Here is an 18,499-nt window from a genome sequence, read left to right as displayed (position 1 = left end):
ATTACTGTTTGATCCTGACAAAAGCAGTTGTATGTGTAGATGAACTCAGAGATGCATTTTTAACAGGCTGAGTGCACACTGCAATCAGTTTTATGGCAGGCAATCTCTTTTTGGTACATCACTGGCACAGACGAAAATAAGGCTGATGAGGGCACAGTGTCCCGAGTGAAGGACAGGGCTCGGTATTAGGCTTGACAACTACCCACCCTACTACTGCATAGGAGACAGGGTGTCAATTCTGTAAAAGTAACATCTGAATTAATCACCAAACATGCGTTGTAAACTAAAGTACTGTATACTGTACATACTGTAATGCTCTTTATAAAGCAGGCATTGTGCAACTTTTCTTACATGAAATAAATAAGATGCTTATAGCTACAGCAGTGCATCTGTGTGTCAGGCAGCAATTATACCTTTTGGACTCTGTTGCATTATGTTGAATTCAGGTTGAGTCTAAAATTTGCTGTAAAATTGTGACAGCTGTGCATAGATTCTACAGTCTGTAGAATCTAAAATTGAAAAATATTTCCATTGCATAACCTTCTTCAGTTAAAAGATTGTTTTTTACATTCTGTTTTGTGACAGTCCAGGTTTTTTGTGTTTGCTCTCTTTAGAAGGCTTTTTTGAACAACCTTGTCATCTCATGTGCGGCGCTGTGGGCAGTAAAGTGACATCAAATGTTCTAATTGTGTTTGTGCTAGTGCTATATGAAGCCAGACCCTGGCCTCCTTTGTCCTGTCTGTAGGCCATTTGGCTGCAGCAATGCACTTGGGAAGCCAGATAACAGGTGAATGGCCATGGTCTAATAGGCCATCTGTGGAAAAACATTGTAGTCAATTAAGAGTCCACTTCCTCCAGTTGTGATGGCCATTAGACAGCCTCACCACCACAAGTGACTCTTCAGTGGCTTTTACTCTCCAGCTACCTGCTGCCTGTCATTCCTGGTGTCCTCGAGCCGCCCAGTCCCTGAAAGACTGACTTTTTGTCAAGTGTTGTTGTCCAGTATGTTTTTCTAGATTTTATTGAAATGCAGTTTTCCACTCAAGGATTCTATGTGACCCTGATGGTCAGATAAAACCCCCTTCACTCCTTTTCTTCTCTTGTCCTCATATTTTCTAACTCCCCCACTACATCACACAAAAGAAGCATAGCAAGAGGACATCATTTAGAAGCATTAATGTATACACAACACACTACACTCACCGGCCCCTTTATGAGGTACGCTTGTACAATTTTATGTCCTTCAGTGCAACACTTCCACCTTAACATTTGTGTTTATGAAGCTCAAAATGTTTGGTTTTGGTGAAATTGTCATGAATATATAAATTACATTATATCTTTATTATTGAAGTCGTAGTTATAGATGATGTTGTACTGAACTACATTGTATTCAGAGGTGTTCCTAATATTCTGATCTTTTCATGTATGTACAGTAGCTGGGGAGGACAAAAATATAGAGACACCTGTGGATATAATGTAGTCCATTACACCACCTTTAAGTATGACCTCAATAATAAACATATAATTGAATTTATACATTTATGACTATTTCACCAAAAACTGAAACATTTTGAGCTTCATAAACACAGATGTTAAAGACGTGTTGCATTGAATTGCATACAGCTGTACAGGTGAACATAATACAGTGGACGGTGATTGTATGTGTAAAGTTCATTACATTTGATTGTTGCTGTTTTTCCTTATCTAGTACTTCACACATACTACATAAACACACACATACATTAACAGGTAGCTGGTTTGCTTGCATTTGATACTGTCCCTTATTTTGGACTTATTTCAGACTCACACAGCAGCCGAGACCGACAACATGCCCTGAGTTTATCAAATCTGACGTCAAACGTGTCGCTGTAGCCTGGAGCTTCCAGTGGCCTTCAGTCCTGGTGGTGGCTTCTCTGTGAGTACAATACTAGACTGATGTAGGAATGGCTTTGTGGCTGAGTGTCCTTTCATCTGCTGGTTAGTATTTTTTTAACACATACCAATGTCAGCTGATGGAGATGAGGGAAAGGAAGCATTTTATTAATGTGATGAAAGTTTATTTACTTAATTGCCTTTTGTTTTGTTTATTCAAAAGGAATTGAATCACCCCCCTTATGTTTGCAGAACACGTTACAAAACTAGGTTATCTTGTTGAACAGGAAGGACGAGACCTAGGCGATAATCACTCAGCAGTACAATATATTATTTTCATTTGCTTCAGTGAAATAGTTGTAAGTGTTGTTCTTCAAAGGGCAGGATATCTCATCTTCACATTCGGTGGAAGACGTGATGCTTATTGTTATGGCAAAGCCTTAGATGTAATCCCAGTTGTAATATGGAAGACAGATGTAGGAAAACAGCACCATGTGATAGAAGGCTTATTTCCTTCTTCTTGTGACTGCACCCTTTATTCACACCGTTTCATGTTTTACTCGGTCAGCAGTACAGCAGTATACAACAGGCATTTTCTGTTTCTAAGAAAGATTTACTGCATAATTTAATTAATATAAAAAAGAGAAATAATTGCTCAAAACAACTAACCCTTAGAGTACTATAGACCCTGTTTCTAATCCTTAAGAGCTCATAGAAATTGTGATTGGAACTGTATGCTGTATGTGTTTAAATCGCTCACCAGCAGCGTTGGCACATATATTGCATTACTTTATTTAAAGTGGAAAAACCACACTGAAAAAATACTCCATTACATTTGAAGGACCTTCATTCAAAATGTTTGTCTAAATATTACTTCAGTATAGTAAAATATAGAAGTATTACAACCACTTAACGCTGCTAGGTAGTTGATTCTAGAAGAATGTCATATATTCTGTATGTAGCATCATATAATTTGAATGAAATGTTTAATCTGAAATTTAACAAATTAAATTTGGTAGGTGTCAAATGCAGTGCAGTGAGTATTTTTCCTGTACAAGAAGAAGAAAATGTAAAACTACAAAGTAGCATATATGGTGTATATACAAAAAAGACTTCTGGATTAAAAGAGCACACTGGACACAACATGATTTTCAAGAGTTTTAATAATTTACTAAAAAAGAGTGTAAAAGTAACAGATTTCTCCCACTCAAGTGGATCTGTTTGATATTCAAAGTGATGACAGATGTAACAAATTTTTGCAAACTTGCCCTTGTCTGTACATTTGTGTACACTTACTTGGCAATTTAACCTCTTGGCTGTAATTAAACGAGTTTTTGCACTGTATATTGTATATCAGAAAAGCTAACAACAAAAAATACTTTGATATGAATCACTGGAAAGTAAACCAACCAGCATGAAATATACAGCGTTAAGAAAATCCAAAAAACACAGCTGAAAAGTGTATATACAAACATGCTAGGAATCTAACAAAGAGCAGACTGAGCGAAGCTGAAGAGACAGGCTTTCTAATAGTTGACATCATTTAGGAGAGCCAATTAAATAAAGCATCATTCTTAAATATTTCATAACCTTGCAATGTTCAAATACCGTGGTCTTCTATTGCCTATTTCAAGTTTTTTAGCAGAAGAGGAACACTTTATAAATATACAGTATACTGTATCTCCTGCATCAATTAGTTTAATTTAAACTCATTAAATAAAAAGCTAAAATGTTCAGTATTTATAGAAAATAAAAGAGCTGAAATTTTCCTTGATAAATGGTCATACTGTGTCCACTTCTAAAGCGATGGTTGTCCATCCTCGTTATCATTAAGTGCCTGCTTGGAAGAGGTAATATATATTTATGTATATACATATATATCAAATTCTATGACATAATTTGTATAAATATGGCATCTTTACAATTGCATTAAAATGACAAATTTTATTTCCAATCCCAAGACAATTAACAGTCAATTGGGAAAAAGGCCTTAAGTTTCTCATTTTCTTGTTTTAAATATTAAAAATAAGTCTCAATTCTTTGCAAATGTACGTCTTACATTATAAACAACACTTCTGTCTTAACTGGTCAGATATTTCCCATTGTGTTCATATCTACAACACTTTGGAAGGCGAGGAAAAAAAAGTGCCATTTTCAATTGCTCCCCCTTAGTAAATGAGGATGCTTGCCCCTTTCAGACTAAAGGTAAAACTTTTATTATTCAAGTCCCAAGAAGCTCAATGGTTCTATACAAAAATGTAAAAACATCATTGATGTAACAAAGCCATGTGTTTGTGTTGTCATGCCATTTTGCTGGTTGTGCATTACAGAGCGACTATGTGCTCCTGCACAGATGTCTCTTTTCACAGGTGAGGATGTAATAAGAATCATACGCAGCTTCTCTGTAAATGTCATCCACAGAGGTGTGACCCATTTGAGACATCACGCCATTTTAATCAGGAGAAAAACACTGTGGTATGCCAGTAAAATGGGCATAGTCGGATCGATCCGCCCGTTTCCCCCTCAGAAAGCACCATAACTGGCAAAGCCAGTTTTGAAGGTACAAGCTGGGTTTGCACTGTCACAGTTAACCAGACTTGTTGTTCATAGCATTTCACACTTTTTCCTTTTATTCCAGGCCTGGGAGAGTCTGAGTTGCACCATCAAATCCATGTCTACGAGAAACAACAGAAGAGCTCTGGTGCTCTCTGGTGCCCAGGAGGAGGAAGTGTAGGCACAGAGAAGACAAAGGTAACCATCAGTCCCCTAGACTTTGTGCTGCAAGTCTCACACACCTAAAGCATGTTTAGGATGGCATTGTACATTTGGATCAGTACAGCCAAGTGGACGGGCAGGCAGGACTGGCGGTCTTGGGTGGCAGGGGTACACGTCAGCCAGGAGAGGGCATTGTACTGCTCCAATACAAACCTGGGATTGAAAAATGTACAATTTTATCAGGGACCAATGGTAAAAAAAAAAATTCTGATACATTTTACAAAATATTCTGACTTCTATTGTAAAGGTTTATCAGTATAATCCACCCATATTTCCTTAGCTATAATACTGTGCATTAAAATTAGTTAATGCACATTCAGTTCTCATTATTTAGTAGTTATTAGTTGTATTGTTTAAGTACTGTTAACAGCTGATCACAATTCCGTAGCAAATAGCCACACTTGAAAATATCAAATTGTATAGTTTTATAGTCAAATTTGATTTATATATTAAGACAAAAATGCTAAATGATATAAACGCACAGTACAAGGGGTTAATTCACACTACTTAATGATAATGAAACATCTGCTTATTAAGAACAGATACTTTAAATTTGAACATATCTATCTCAGCTATAGATGTTTCAGTAGAAGCCTTCAGGAGTAATGTTTTCACTCTGTTGTTGTTATACTTGCGCTCAAGTAGCCAAATTCTACAGCAGATAAAAAAAAAAAATCTAAAGGGACAATATGTGTTAGATATTTACCTGAGCACATCAGAGGTGGTCTTTGAGTCTAAGGGGTGAGGGGTCCTCTTAGTCTTGTCTGAAACCAGCTCATCTGACTGGGCTATGGAGATGTGGTGGTGGAGGGAAGCCTGAAATGAATAAACATAGTGCATTGTCATATTTTGAATCAGGCTTGGTTGTATAGTGAGTAGCTATAGACTTTATTATGTTCACCTGTACAGCTGTGCAATTCATTGCAACACTTCCATCTTAACATCTGTGTTTATGAAGCTCAAAATGTCAAAATGTTTCTGTTTTTGGTGAAATAGTCCTAAATGTATAAATTCAATTATATGTTTATTATTGAGGTCATAGTTAAAGGTGTATGGAAGCGCACTGCATTCACCAAAGGAAAAAATTTCAAGGATACATAATTACGAGATCCTGATCTTGTAATTATGAGAGAATGCAGGGGTTGGAACTCTGCAGAACCTCCCTGAAAATCATCAGATTTTGAAGAATTCTTTAGTAATTCAGTGACAGTTGTCAGTACATCCAACAGTGCATAGCAGAAGTGAACTATTAATAGCTAATTTGGCATACTTAGCATTCCAAAACGTAAACAAATATAGACTACAAATGGACTTCAAGGTTGCTGCCCACAGTGTAACTCATAAGGCTACATGTACTGAGCAGGAGTTGGAAAGCTTCAGAACCTGCTTGAGAAACACTGTTTTTTTTTAAAGATGTCCCCAGTATTAATGCAGTTATTTCAGTAGAATACCATATAGCAGAAATGAACTGATAATAGTTAATTTGGCGTACTTAGTGTTCTAAAATGGCTAAAAATGGGCCCAAGCTGCAGCCCACAGTAACTCACATCTATGGCAACATTGTACTTGCTTTTTCTTGTAAAAATATGATCTGTGCACATGACTGAACTTTTACCATTTAATGTGACATTTTCCAAAATACAATACAAAAATGTTTTTGAAAAATTAATATTTAAGCTCATATTCATAATCTAGATACCCTAATAGTCTATAGCATCTAGGTTACTGGAACTAGACAATGAAGTCAGGTAGCCTATAACCCCTATTAACAGCCTATTACAAGATCCTGATCTCTGAGTCTCATAATTATGACAAAGCCTTAAATATTAATAGTCATCATGTGAACTGATATAAACTTTGACAACAAACAGGAAGTCGGCTATGGGCTACATAACATTGCCATGGATACATGTGTTACAATGTGGGCACAGTTTTTAGCCTAGGCTATAGACCTATTTGTTTACATTTTGGAACACTAGGTATGCAGTTGCTACCTACCAACCTTCTGTTGGATGTGCTGTCTGAATTATGTAAATAGCCTACTGAAGAAATCTTAAAAACCCAAGTAGGTTCTGAAGCTTTCCAACTCCAGCTCAGTACGGTATAGGCCTATAGTGAGTTACAGTACACTATAGGCAGCAACTTTGAGGCCCGTCTATATTTGCTTACGTTTTGGAACACTAAGTATATTGAATTAGTTATTAACAATTCACTTTTGCTGTGCGCTATTGGATGTACTGACAACTATCACTGAATTACTGATACTAAAGAACTGGTTAAAATTTCTTGACTTTCAGGTAAGTTCTGCAGTGTTCCAAGCCCAACATTATCTCATAATTGCAAGATCAGGATCTCATAATTATGACATCTTTTCTCATAATTATGAGATAATAAGTCCTAATTACGAGATAAGATCCTCCAATTTCATTTATTTATTTAATTGATGAATGCAATGTGCTTCCATAAAGGTGGTGGTGTACTGGACTACGTTATATTTAGAGGTGTTCCTAATATTCTGACCTTCTCATGCATGTCAGATGGGGAGGACAAAAATATATAGACACCTTTGAATATAATGTAGTCCAGTACAACACCACCTTTAACTATGACCTCAATAATAAATGTATAATTGAATTTAAACATTAGGACAACTTCACAAAAACAAACATTTTGAGCTTCATAAACACAGATTTTAAAGAAGTGTTACATTGGACGGCATCCAGTTGTACAGGTGTACCTAATAAATTGGCCGGTGAGTGTATACCTCTTTAATGTCTGATGACATAACTACAGCATTTCTGCATGAATTCTTGATCTAATAAGTGTTTCAGTGTCTCTTTTGATCTGTTTCTCTCTCTCTCTCAAATCAAACACAGTGTTTTCAGTACCTTGAGGAAAAGTGGACACTGGCTCTCAGCCTGCGGGCAGGAGGCCCAGAACCAGTGAGGAAGTCCGTTTGCTTGTGCAGTGGAGACATAGTAGCCCAGAGCCAGTGGCTGCTGCTTCAGCTCTTCTGGTGGATTGTCTCTGGATAGTAAGCGCTCTCCCTGGCTCTATACACACACACACACACACACACACACAGGAGAAGGTCAGAAATGAATTACAACATCCATTTTGATCCTAGCATATAATCTGTTCATTCACCTGTATGCTATATGTCTGAGTATTTGTACTGGTGACTGTAGGTTGTCTTTACTAAAAATATCTGAACATGTTCCTGGTAATGCATGAAATCATGCAAAGCATTCTGACCAACCTAGTTAGAGAAGTGAAAACTGCATATTTATATCATTTTGAAATAGATATCTGGCAGATGTACTGTCCTGCAATTGCCACACTAGTTTTGCCTGTTATTAATTATCCTTACTTTGTGCTGTGCTTAGGTTAAGAATTACTTTGAGAGGTCAGATGTTTCTAGGTTACAGTATGCAGTCCTTGAAGATCAACAGAAATCTAGTGTTCTCTATAGTACATTATTATAGTTTTAAGGTTCATTCATATCCAGCAGCCCCACTTGATGAGAATAATATTAGTATCAAGCATCAGCCATCTGTCTTTTTATGCAATAAGCTGTTTTATCTGTTGAGTCAAAATGTTCCTGCTACAAGGTTTTTGCAACCCCCCCAAAAAAAACTCATACAGCACAAGGTGCTAACATAAGTAAAGTTAACCTGTAGGTGTGTTGATGCTGTACTACTCTGCCTCAGTTTGTCAGGATTGTATGAAACATGGTGTAATATAGGTTGTTTCTGTGCATCCATTATATTATTATCAGTATCGTTGAGACATTTTGCTTAAATTGGCTGTGCAGCCGCAAAAAGATCCTAGTGGAGGTGTTGTATTCACACCCTGTATCTCTTGTCTTTGCAGCATCAGAGCGGTAGGCAGCCTTTTTTCATTCTGCAAACAATCAAGTAATTGTTGCGTAATAATGTGTAAGTGCAGCAACATGCTTTCTTGATGCCATTGTTTTCCTTTGTTATACAGTACAGTGCCATTTGCTGCAGGTCAAACCACTCTACACTGATTCATTTCCCCTGAGCCCTGACGTACCCTGGTGTGCTGGAAATGTGATCCCATTCCCATTCCGGATGGAGAACCAGGTGAGGGCACAGGAGAGGTGTTGGGGGAAGGGTGGAGGTTCCCTGTGATCAGCATCATGTCATGGCCAATGTCATTCTCCAGTTCATCAGGAAAGGGAAGATCAAACATGTCATCTGTGGAGTGCAACAGAGTTTAGTCCACATCGGGCACCTTTTTTTTCTTTTTTTGCACAAGCCATCTGTGACTGATGCTAGGAAAGATTTTAGCAAAAATGATGCCTCCTGTTGGCACAAAATAATATACCTAAACCATTATTTAAAAAGGGTTTCAGGCAATCACATAACTATAGTATGACTGTTATCCTGCTAGCCGTTACCGTTATTGTCCTCTGTAGGGTAGGAGCTGGGTGCCAGCTGGGTGGTGGCAGAGGTTGGGAAGACTAGGATGTGTGTACAGGAAGCATCCTGAGGTGTGTTCAGCTGTGAGGTCTGCAGGTTCAAAGCAGTACTGCGGCCAAACACTGAGCCCATGGTCACTGCATCTAGACACACACATACAGAAACACAGCAAAGGTGAGGTGTCTGTTTATACTGCTTATTTATACTTCTATTAATCACCATTTTGTCAGCGTGAAAATATACTGATTCTAGTGTACTGCAATATCGAGTACTATTATAGCCATAACCATCATGTTTCTGCCATCCTCTAACAGTTTGACAGATGAAGTAGATGGGCTACTAACCAGGCATGATGACCAAAGAGCCCTGAGGCTCCATGGCTACCAGGCAGGCACTGAGGATGGTGGGACAGTCAGCAGCTGAGATCCCACACATACGACAAGCTTCCCGCAGCTGGCGCCCTATTGAATGGAGGGAATGCTCGCCAAGGAGCGAGCTCCAGTCTAGGTGAGAGACAGAGATATGAAAAGTATTAGTGAATGAGGCCCAAATTAATTTGATCTCGACAAAATTCTTAAGGGCAAAAAAAGATGACAATTTAAAAAATTTTCTCTAAAAGAAAGGGTCACACACTTGTTTATACCTAGGACTGTATGTACTACAAATGAATATTAGGGAACTGGCCAGGGCTTCGTCTTTGCTTAAAGCAGAAATAATTTCTTGGCGAATAAGATGCAAGAGCATGCTAAGCCTAGAAACACTTTTTCAAATTAAAGGAATCCCAATATCATAGCAGCAGTAAGGGACAAAAGGTAAACATAGAGACAGGTAACAAATTAAAGGGAAAACCAACAACATATCTCAATAAGGCCAGTTTCAGTGCTCCTTGGCACTGATTCTATAAGCCTGTGAACTCTGCTGGAGGCATGAACACCGTTCTTCCAAAAGAAACCATTCAGTGAGCCCTTGTGCCGTACAGATGGGGCTACCATTGTCATCAAAGAGACCACTCATTTATTGAGGTTTTTCCTTTAATTTCTCACCCATCTGTATGTAAAACACAAAGTCCAGATATATCCACATGAATGTTCTGGGAACTGAGTTTGCAGTGAGATCTGAGATATATCCGCGCAGATGTGGACAGTTATGGGTTTTAATTATTTATACTCCCCAAATGCATTCACTAAAGACTCATTACAGTGATTATAGACTTAAGGCCTAGTCCACATGTACAGGGGTATTGTTTAAATTGGGGGGGTTTCCTCCTCTTTAAAAAAAAAAATCTCCATCCAAATGAAAATAGAAAAACCTACTGTCAAGAGTACATCAAACCAACAGCCAGAAATATAACCTTACCCATACAGGGAAAACATGTCAACACTAAAAATTGAGTTCCTGAATATCGATATATTGAATATAGAGTTTTTCAAAAGGGCCGTTTTCAGTGGTCAAGAGGCCAAAACACATAAAAAAGGTTACATTTTAAAAAAAATTACCCTTCTACATCTGGACAAGGCCTAAATACTTCATCCACTTTAGAATGAAAGAAATATGAATGTTATTCACCTTTTAGTTCCCCGTGCCCCAGTCTTCCTAATCGACCAATCACAATCCTCCATGGCAGTGAGGTCATCTGGATGATGCCAATACACCACTCCCACAGCTTCTGGAGTCCCATCTTCCTGGCTGAAACCTTGGGACGTCGTGATCTGAAGTAAAAATAAATACATTTGTAAAGTGATCAGAGCATTATGTTTTGTTGAGAAAATAAAGTAGAAAAATTGGGATAACTCTAGATGAACAACTATTTCTCACCTGTTAGGGACATCAATATTGATAATACAGGTTTCCAGGAGCTCCCCCTGCTGGTCGGTGCAGGACACAAGGATCCAGCGTTGGTCATGAGACAGGCAGTATCCTACAAAGAGCACGTTGTACTTGGGAGGGAGCTCTGCCCATATCTCTCCTTGTTCTGGCTGCTTGGGACGAGTCGGACCAAGGATGAACGGAGGAGAGTACAGCTGCAGTGGGCCAGGATGCTGGGGGAGTAAATTCAGTTTAAGAATAAAAATGTAACTTAAAGGCATAAGCAAATATATTACAATTATTTTCAATCTATATCAAAGAAAATCTGATGCAAATCAGAGTTTGCACCAGGGTTTGAAATTTCATGCTTACCTCTGAACCCTTAAGTACAGAATTGACAGTGGACACTGGTCCAAAGCCAGTCAGAGACTTGATATGTGTTTGCTGGGGTAGCAGACGTCTGCACTGGGAGTAACAGGAGAAGGCCAGGGAGCGCAGGTGCTGCAGGTACAAATGGCTCTCTCCACTGGCTGGCTGGAGAAGATACTGGCACGGTACCACCTAAGTCAGATAAAGACAAAACAGAAAATAAGATGCTGATCAAAGATGGAGGGTAAATTCTGTTTAATTCTGTCCAGTGTAACTCGAAGTGTCTTGTTACCTGTAGGACCAGTCCAAGTCTCGTCATCTCAGGCAAAGTCTGTAGCATCTCTGTATAGCAGCGAAGAAGCCCTAGCAACCAAATGCTACCTGTCTCTATCTCGTCACCCTCCTCTTCCTCACCCCCTTCATTTCTCACTCCACTTGAATTAAGAAATGCATCCACTATGTAAATAACAATAGCTGGTGGGTTGGTGTGGCTGTCTGTTGAGTCGGCCACAGTAGGGATACCGATTCTAGATTGCTCAGAAGCACTAAAAAGAGAGCAAGAGAAGAAAGATGTTATAATACTTGTTTTGGATCAAATATTTGGAAAATCCTTTGAAATGGGGCAGTCTCCTCCAACAATTTCGGTCTTACAGTTCAGGGTTTTCTGCTGGTGTGTTGGCTGGTGGTGTGGAACTAGAAGGTCCTTTAGACTCGCTGGTTCCTCCTTGGGTTGTCTCCCCTGTCTGGCCTGCTGTGGGTGTGTTGTTTACAGGGGGCTGAATTTTGGGAGGCAGCAGAAGACTGCTGTCCAGAGGTAGGACTGACAGCTGGGGACCTGAAAGAAGGAAAAATAATCAAGTCTTTCATGAATAATGAAAAGAAAAAAAATTTAATTTAGTTTAGTTTGTTTAGTTATTCTCACCTAGCTGCTGTTTGCAGGCATAAGCATAGAGTTTCAGTTTGCTGAGGTTGTCAGTGTGCTGCTGTCCAGCCCAGGGTCCAGTCATCCACTGCTCCACATCCAGCTCATCCAGCTTTTCTGGCTCCACCTCTTCACCTACATGGACAAGGCCATCCTTGGACACTTTGGCCAGAGGACGGTGCTTCCCAAGCCGGCATGTCTGGAATCAAAGTCATAACTACTATTCATTATCTCATAATAAACACTTATCAGGTTAAATATCCACCATCTTGATTAAATTTAAGTGTTGAAATTCTACCATTTGTCTGATTCTAAATTCAATCACCTACCTCGTAAACAGCGCTGAGCTCCTGGAAGAAAGCCCGGGCTGCAGCCAGCAAAGAGGGGCTACTGGGGCACAGCACCACATAGGCCACATCCCGCTGGCCCCCATATGGCTCCAAAAGTAACTTCTCCCAAAAAGGTAATGCCAAAGGGGACAGCGCTAAGAAGTCCCTCTCACGGTCATATCCCAGTAACAATGTAGGAATGGGCAAGGGCTCTGGTGACTCCTCCGAACCTTAGACAAATAGAAACAGTGATTTTTTTTAAGTTGACTACAGCCTAATGATGACCTCCACACTGTCACTTTAATGATTTGGAATACATGCAACATGTAGTGAACAAAGACAAAATATATGTTTTGCATATAACAAAGAATGTATTGACTCACCATAGGAGCCTCTCCCAGCCATTTTATGGAACTGCTGCCAGGTGAGTGGACCCTGAACATGCTGGATGTTCTCCCAGGTCCGTCCTGTTCTCTTCTTCTGGATGGCATCCTGCAGAAAAGGCTGCAGAGACAGCAGCATGCGAACCATATCCTGGGACGACAACATGCTCATGTCCACCACTGTGGAGATGCATCAAAACCATACATGAATAGATGCAAACATGTTAAGAAAAATCTGTACACAAAAGAAATAAACACATTAAATACATTTTTCTGATGGTACAAAGGTAGCTAGGCAGACATGGAAACAAAAATCGTTATGATCTGTGAAGTAGGACTTGATTTAATGGAATTTATCACACTGCTATGATGAATTATTTTCAAATCCATTCTTTAGCAGCCAAATTGTGTTTCTTACTGTTAGTGTTAGGCCAGGAGTGAAAAGCTGTACTTCTGACAACAGCAGGATCTACTTTTCCGCCCGTGGGGTTATCCACATACTGCAGGCCCTGTTCCAAGGCATTGTAACACTCCACACAGGCATCACTCCCGTCTGCCCACTGTTTTTCAGACATCCAGCTTTGGAGCAGTGCCCCTTTGCGGCCATGACAAGAACAGCTGTGGGGGTGATGCAGTGATGCCAGGGAAGAAATGGGCTGGGAGCACTGTTCCCGCAAGAGGATCATGACTGATGGAGAGGCGGGGGCTGCGTCCTGTGGTCGTTTGGCCTTTGGGTCTCCCATAGTTGGGTCCCGCCTGCAAAGAGCCAACCTCCTCTCAGCTGCCCGGCCTACCTCAGAAGTCCGACCAAAAATATCCAGCTCATCCTCCAGGAAGAGGCCGGTGCCATGGGCCAGCCGCCTGTTCACAATGGCACTGAAGCCACACATACAGCGGTATTGATCTTCACATGTAGAATCAGGGATATAAACCCCCACATCTGCACCTTTGACATTCATATTACAGGCACAGATACAGCAGCTGTCAAAATTGCGATCTTTGAAGACATTGAGGACGGAGTCTGAGAGCAGAAGGACGGCATACAGGCTGTGGGCCTCAGGCAGAGAAGGTCCTGGCCGAGCTAAGGGCTCTACAGAGCTAAGAGGCAGGCTGGTGGAAGGTGTGGAGACTGGAGAGCTGAGCTCAGTGCCATCTTGCTTCACTGAACCCTGGCCAGAGCTTGCAGCGTTAATACCTCGTGGTGTACGAGGGGTTCGTGGAGTGGGCACAGAGAAGCGGGGAGTGGCAGGAGATGGGAGGATGCCGACAGTGGTGCTCACAGAGGCAGTGGTGGCACTCATCTGGCCATACTCCTGGTCTGTGAGGGTGTTGACACTGGGGACATTTCTGGAAAACACACGTTGAAGAAAGCAAAAACAAACAAGATTATTCCGATTGTCTGGGAATTAACTCTTAAAGGTGCTGCTCATTACACTAAATCCCTCTGAACCAATGACAAAAAAAAAAATCATATTTAACCCTTCAGAATCCACAGACTCCTACACATTTTAAAAAAGCTTTAATAAAAGCCACAAAAATAACAGCATAATAAAAAATTTCATGAACATTAAAGGTGTCACAGCTGACTACTTACATGTATCCGTCCCTGATGAAAGTGGTATTCTGAGGATGCAAGACCGCAGAGAAATGCTCCATTTTGGGTAGGACGGCCCAAGATGGACGATAGTAACACTGCTCAGGAATCTTGAGTGGGGGCACACTCTGGCTGGGTAGGCAGGATAGTGGAGCAAACATGGGGGAGCCTATCTGTGGCTGGGTTGAGAGGAAAAAATGTTTTGTCATTTAGTAAACAGAGAAATATTTCAAGGGACTGAATAATAATATCAGGAGGAACCCGAACTCTGTGAGGTGGAAAATATATATACAGTATATGTGTAGTGGCAACTAACTGAATTCTACTATAATTAGCATTTTTCACCTCACAGAGCCTGCAGTCAGTACAGAATTCTGACTCACAACACAGAGATGAGTAGTTAGTAAAGCTACAGCCACTCATGAGATAATTCCAACATGATATGTGAGCCTGATAGTTGACAAGTATATGCACCGGCTTCACCTTGATGGCAGGATTTTAAGTGATTTGTCAAATGTGTACATAGTTGTAATTAACCAGTCCAAGTTATCCTATTCTCATAGATAATTTTCTCTGTTCCTGTTTTAACACATGATGCACAAAGCTAAATATGCTGCTGTATGTCCTCTTGGTCGGGGACTGACTCCGTCTCCTCACCTTGAAATCCTCCTGCCTGGGACTGGCCATGCCATCCTCCATTTCCATCCTGTACTCAGTAAGCTGGGTGGAGGTTAAAGGCGGCAAGTGGTCAGCTGCTCCGCTGGGGGCAGGGGGCTCTTGGCTTGGGGTGTCACGATACGTTGTGATGGGAGAGAAGGCTGGATGCTGCTCTAGAGAAGGTGGCGTGGGAAACATCCGCTGAAGGTCTGCTACTGCTGAAAGGAGACAGAGATTGAGAAAGAGAAGAAGAGAGGAGGGGGAGAGAGAAAGAAATGTAGTTTACAGATGTGTAACGGGATTAACAAATTATCACTGCATTGCCCAAACACTATTGGTACACATAAAGTACTATATAAATGCAAACGCTATACATACAAACTGTAGTCAGATGCCACAGAAATAATACTCAAAGTGTCTCACTTGATGGATAAGGTACTGCAACCCTCCCTTCTTTCCCCAGAGGGCGATCTTCTGTCGACACCTGTAGCTTTGTTGAGTGCTGGTTGGGGTAAACAGTCTACAAATTATTACACATAAGATTAGAGGACCGGTTTCAGAATACTGACTCATAAAACATACAGCATAATGGGAAAATTATGTTAAAACCTAATATTAGTGCCTGTGTTTCCACCAAATCTTTTAACTGGAAAAATTATACTTTTCTCATGTGAATTACAGCATGTTTGCTAGAAAGGCAACTGTAGAAGAGTCAGAGTTTACATAAATATATTTAAGAATATAGTACATAAACTGTGATGTCTCACCCCCAAGTCTTCCTCGTCTTCATCAAATATGTTGTCTAGGTCAGAGATGTTTACCACTAGATCTTTTTCTCTGGTCAGAGAAGGATTGGCTTTGGCAGATCCATCATCCTGACTGGATTCATCTAAAACAGCACACAAACGACTTCAGACCAGATCCCGAAAGATAATTGTGAGACGTAGCACTGGGAAATATTGATTTCATTAAATCTACTGTCAGTGTATATGATATTGGTGATAGTAGCTCTGCCCCACCTGATTTTGGAGCCGAGTTAAAAATGGACATGGCATCTTTCCCATCAGGCAGTGCGCCATTACTGGTGATTTCTTCTCCCTGGTGAGTGAATTTAAAAAAAAAGTTTTCAGTTCAATTCCAGTTTAATATATATATATAAAAAAAAGATGCGTCACTTGCTGCACCTCCTGCAGCAGCACATCCACTGTGTGGTGCAAAATTGCACCCACAATGCTCCTCAAGTGTCACTTTTGGTGCCATAGAACGAATTTCATGCCATAAAAAGTTTAATATATATATAAAAAAAAAAGATGCGTCACTTGCTGCACCTCCTGCAGCAGCACATCCACTGTGTGGTGCAAAATTGCACCCACAATGCTCCTCAAGTGTCACTTTTGGTGCCATAGAACGAATTTCATGCCATAAAATGAAGTTTAATTTGCAATTTCATGCCACAAAGTGTACTTGCTTGACATATGGGTTATACACTGTGTTCACATTAGCCGATATACTGAAGTGGCCCAAATCCGATTCTTTGACTTATGTGTTGTCATACCTTTGCCTTCTTGCTGGGTTCTCGCCCTTGGCCCTTTAACCTCTTGGAAGTGGAGAACGTGTACTCAATGTCTCCTTCCTTAAAATCATAGGGATCATCCCCAGGCTCCCGAAGTGTCTCCACACCTGACTGCTGGAACAGGCCTAAACTGCGGATGTGGTCCCTCTGCCTGTCCTCGGAGATTTTAAATCTCGTGTGAGTCTGTGTGTATAATCTGGTGGATTCAAAGAGACAAATGAAATCTTTAATGTGTTACAGTATTAGTTCATTCTGTCAGTCTTGCTGGGTTTATGTCTAGCATGATTATGGCTGAAATAGCAGTGCACTCTCCAGTATTTCCAGTCTTAGAATCTCAGTCTGTATTGTTAGCCATCCTCCTCTCCCTTCTTCTCCATTCTGCAAAACACTGCTGTAGTGTCTCTCTCTTACCTTTTCAGTGGAGCTCCCTCAGTGGTTGCCTCTGTCTTCACTTCTTCTAATTTATCAGTGGGGAGTTCAAGAGGTCTGAAGTCAGACTTATCAGTCCTGGGAGTCCTGAAGCCTCTCCACCAGCCAGCGCCATTCTCCCTCTGCCTCAGCAGAGCTGCATACACAGCTGTCTCACTGGTAATCACCGCCAAACCTGAAGTCCCGTCTGGACAGACACTCATATCCACAGGCCCATCCAGACCCTCTGGGTCTTGCACCCGGGGATGCGGGCTGAGAGTGGGTGGGAGTGGAGACATTGGTGAATGGAGAAGGGACTCAGGGGCTTTCCTGCTATTGGAGAGGGGTTTGGGATATTTGCAGCTTGGCAGAGTGGCCAGAGGCTCCAAAGGTGGCTCTAGCACTACAAGACCCCCAAGCTGAGGCCCTCCTGGTGATTCCTGTTCCAGAGGGGTCTCCTGTGTGACAGACAGTCGATGATGGAAGGGGATCATGGCCGGCTTCTTGGACTGTTTGTCAGCCTTTTCTGTCTTGTCACTGGTTTTGTGTTTGGGCAGGGAAGGTGGGTATAATGATGAACCAGAGGACTGAACTGGGTTGGCACTAGACTGGGGGTTGGCAGTGGATGTGATGGCCAGATTCAGCTTCTGTTGCTTCAACCTGTAACAATGTAAAACAAAAAGAGCTTTAGAAAACCTATAACCTGAGATAAAAAAAAACACCATAAAGAATTTGTTGTAATACTGTATTTGTAACACTTATTATCTAATTAAATTATTAGAGTTGTTGCTTTAATATTACAATAATGAGAGCCCTTGAGTTGTCTAATCCCCGCACAATTTTTTAAAAACTTTTCTAAAGTTCAAAACCTAGAAGGCTGTGTTTATATATCTTATCCTAAGTTAGTCAGCAAAAATGTTTCAGACAGCTGTAATGCACTCTTTTTAAAATAAAGATTTTGATAAGTGAGACAGCAGTGCATCTTTTCTGCAGATCTAAAACTTGAGCAACATGCTCATACATGTTGTCAGAGATTAAAACAAACAATTACATAGCTATCACAAATATAAATAATTTTAACATTTAGATTTTTAAGACTGTGTAACGTGTTGATTTAAGTTTCAAAATTCCCTGAACAAAGTCTTAATTAGAGCATCCAGTTTGCAAAAAGCTTTTAATTAGAGTATGTCTTTGCAGCTGCTGCTCTGTGGTACCTGGAGCAGCTGCAGGATGCTCTCGCTCCCCGATCGTTGAAGTCCCACGTGGTAACTCCATTTGGCACTTCCTTCTTAGGCGTCACATCAGCTGGCTGATTCAGTCTATATGGAATAAAATGATCGGTGAGGGCACCAGCTCAGCCGTCCCA

General features: G+C 40.7%; 1 protein-coding gene across 1 annotated transcript in view; it reads right to left on the bottom strand.

The window, feature by feature from the left end:
* Positions 1-3,062: 3,062 nt before the first annotated feature.
* LOC109960646 (mediator complex subunit 13L) overlaps positions 3,063-18,499 on the bottom strand; it is a 76,064-nt gene continuing 60,627 nt past the window's right edge. Inside the window, exons 9-31 of the mRNA XM_020600895.1 lie at positions 18,348-18,452; positions 17,137-17,793; positions 16,708-16,921; positions 16,172-16,250; positions 15,920-16,041; positions 15,576-15,672; positions 15,153-15,370; positions 14,496-14,674; positions 13,320-14,248; positions 12,902-13,081; positions 12,519-12,748; positions 12,190-12,388; positions 11,919-12,102; positions 11,560-11,812; positions 11,271-11,459; positions 10,908-11,131; positions 10,659-10,801; positions 9,437-9,595; positions 9,071-9,235; positions 8,704-8,867; positions 7,536-7,700; positions 5,354-5,463; positions 3,063-4,800 (exon numbers count right to left, since the gene is read on the bottom strand). Coding sequence (XP_020456551.1) covers positions 4,668-4,800; positions 5,354-5,463; positions 7,536-7,700; positions 8,704-8,867; positions 9,071-9,235; positions 9,437-9,595; positions 10,659-10,801; positions 10,908-11,131; positions 11,271-11,459; positions 11,560-11,812; positions 11,919-12,102; positions 12,190-12,388; positions 12,519-12,748; positions 12,902-13,081; positions 13,320-14,248; positions 14,496-14,674; positions 15,153-15,370; positions 15,576-15,672; positions 15,920-16,041; positions 16,172-16,250; positions 16,708-16,921; positions 17,137-17,793; positions 18,348-18,452 — 5,098 coding nt within the window. The 3' untranslated portion in view covers positions 3,063-4,667. The remainder of the gene's footprint in view (positions 4,801-5,353; positions 5,464-7,535; positions 7,701-8,703; positions 8,868-9,070; positions 9,236-9,436; positions 9,596-10,658; positions 10,802-10,907; positions 11,132-11,270; positions 11,460-11,559; positions 11,813-11,918; positions 12,103-12,189; positions 12,389-12,518; positions 12,749-12,901; positions 13,082-13,319; positions 14,249-14,495; positions 14,675-15,152; positions 15,371-15,575; positions 15,673-15,919; positions 16,042-16,171; positions 16,251-16,707; positions 16,922-17,136; positions 17,794-18,347; positions 18,453-18,499) is intronic.

The sequence above is a fragment of the Monopterus albus genome, unplaced genomic scaffold (genome assembly GCF_001952655.1).
Source record: "Monopterus albus unplaced genomic scaffold, M_albus_1.0 scaffold49.1, whole genome shotgun sequence".
In the NCBI taxonomy this organism is placed as follows: domain Eukaryota; kingdom Metazoa; phylum Chordata; class Actinopteri; order Synbranchiformes; family Synbranchidae; genus Monopterus; species Monopterus albus.
The sequence above is the reverse complement of the archived record's forward strand: the minus strand, read 5'-3'. Positions and strand labels throughout refer to the sequence as shown.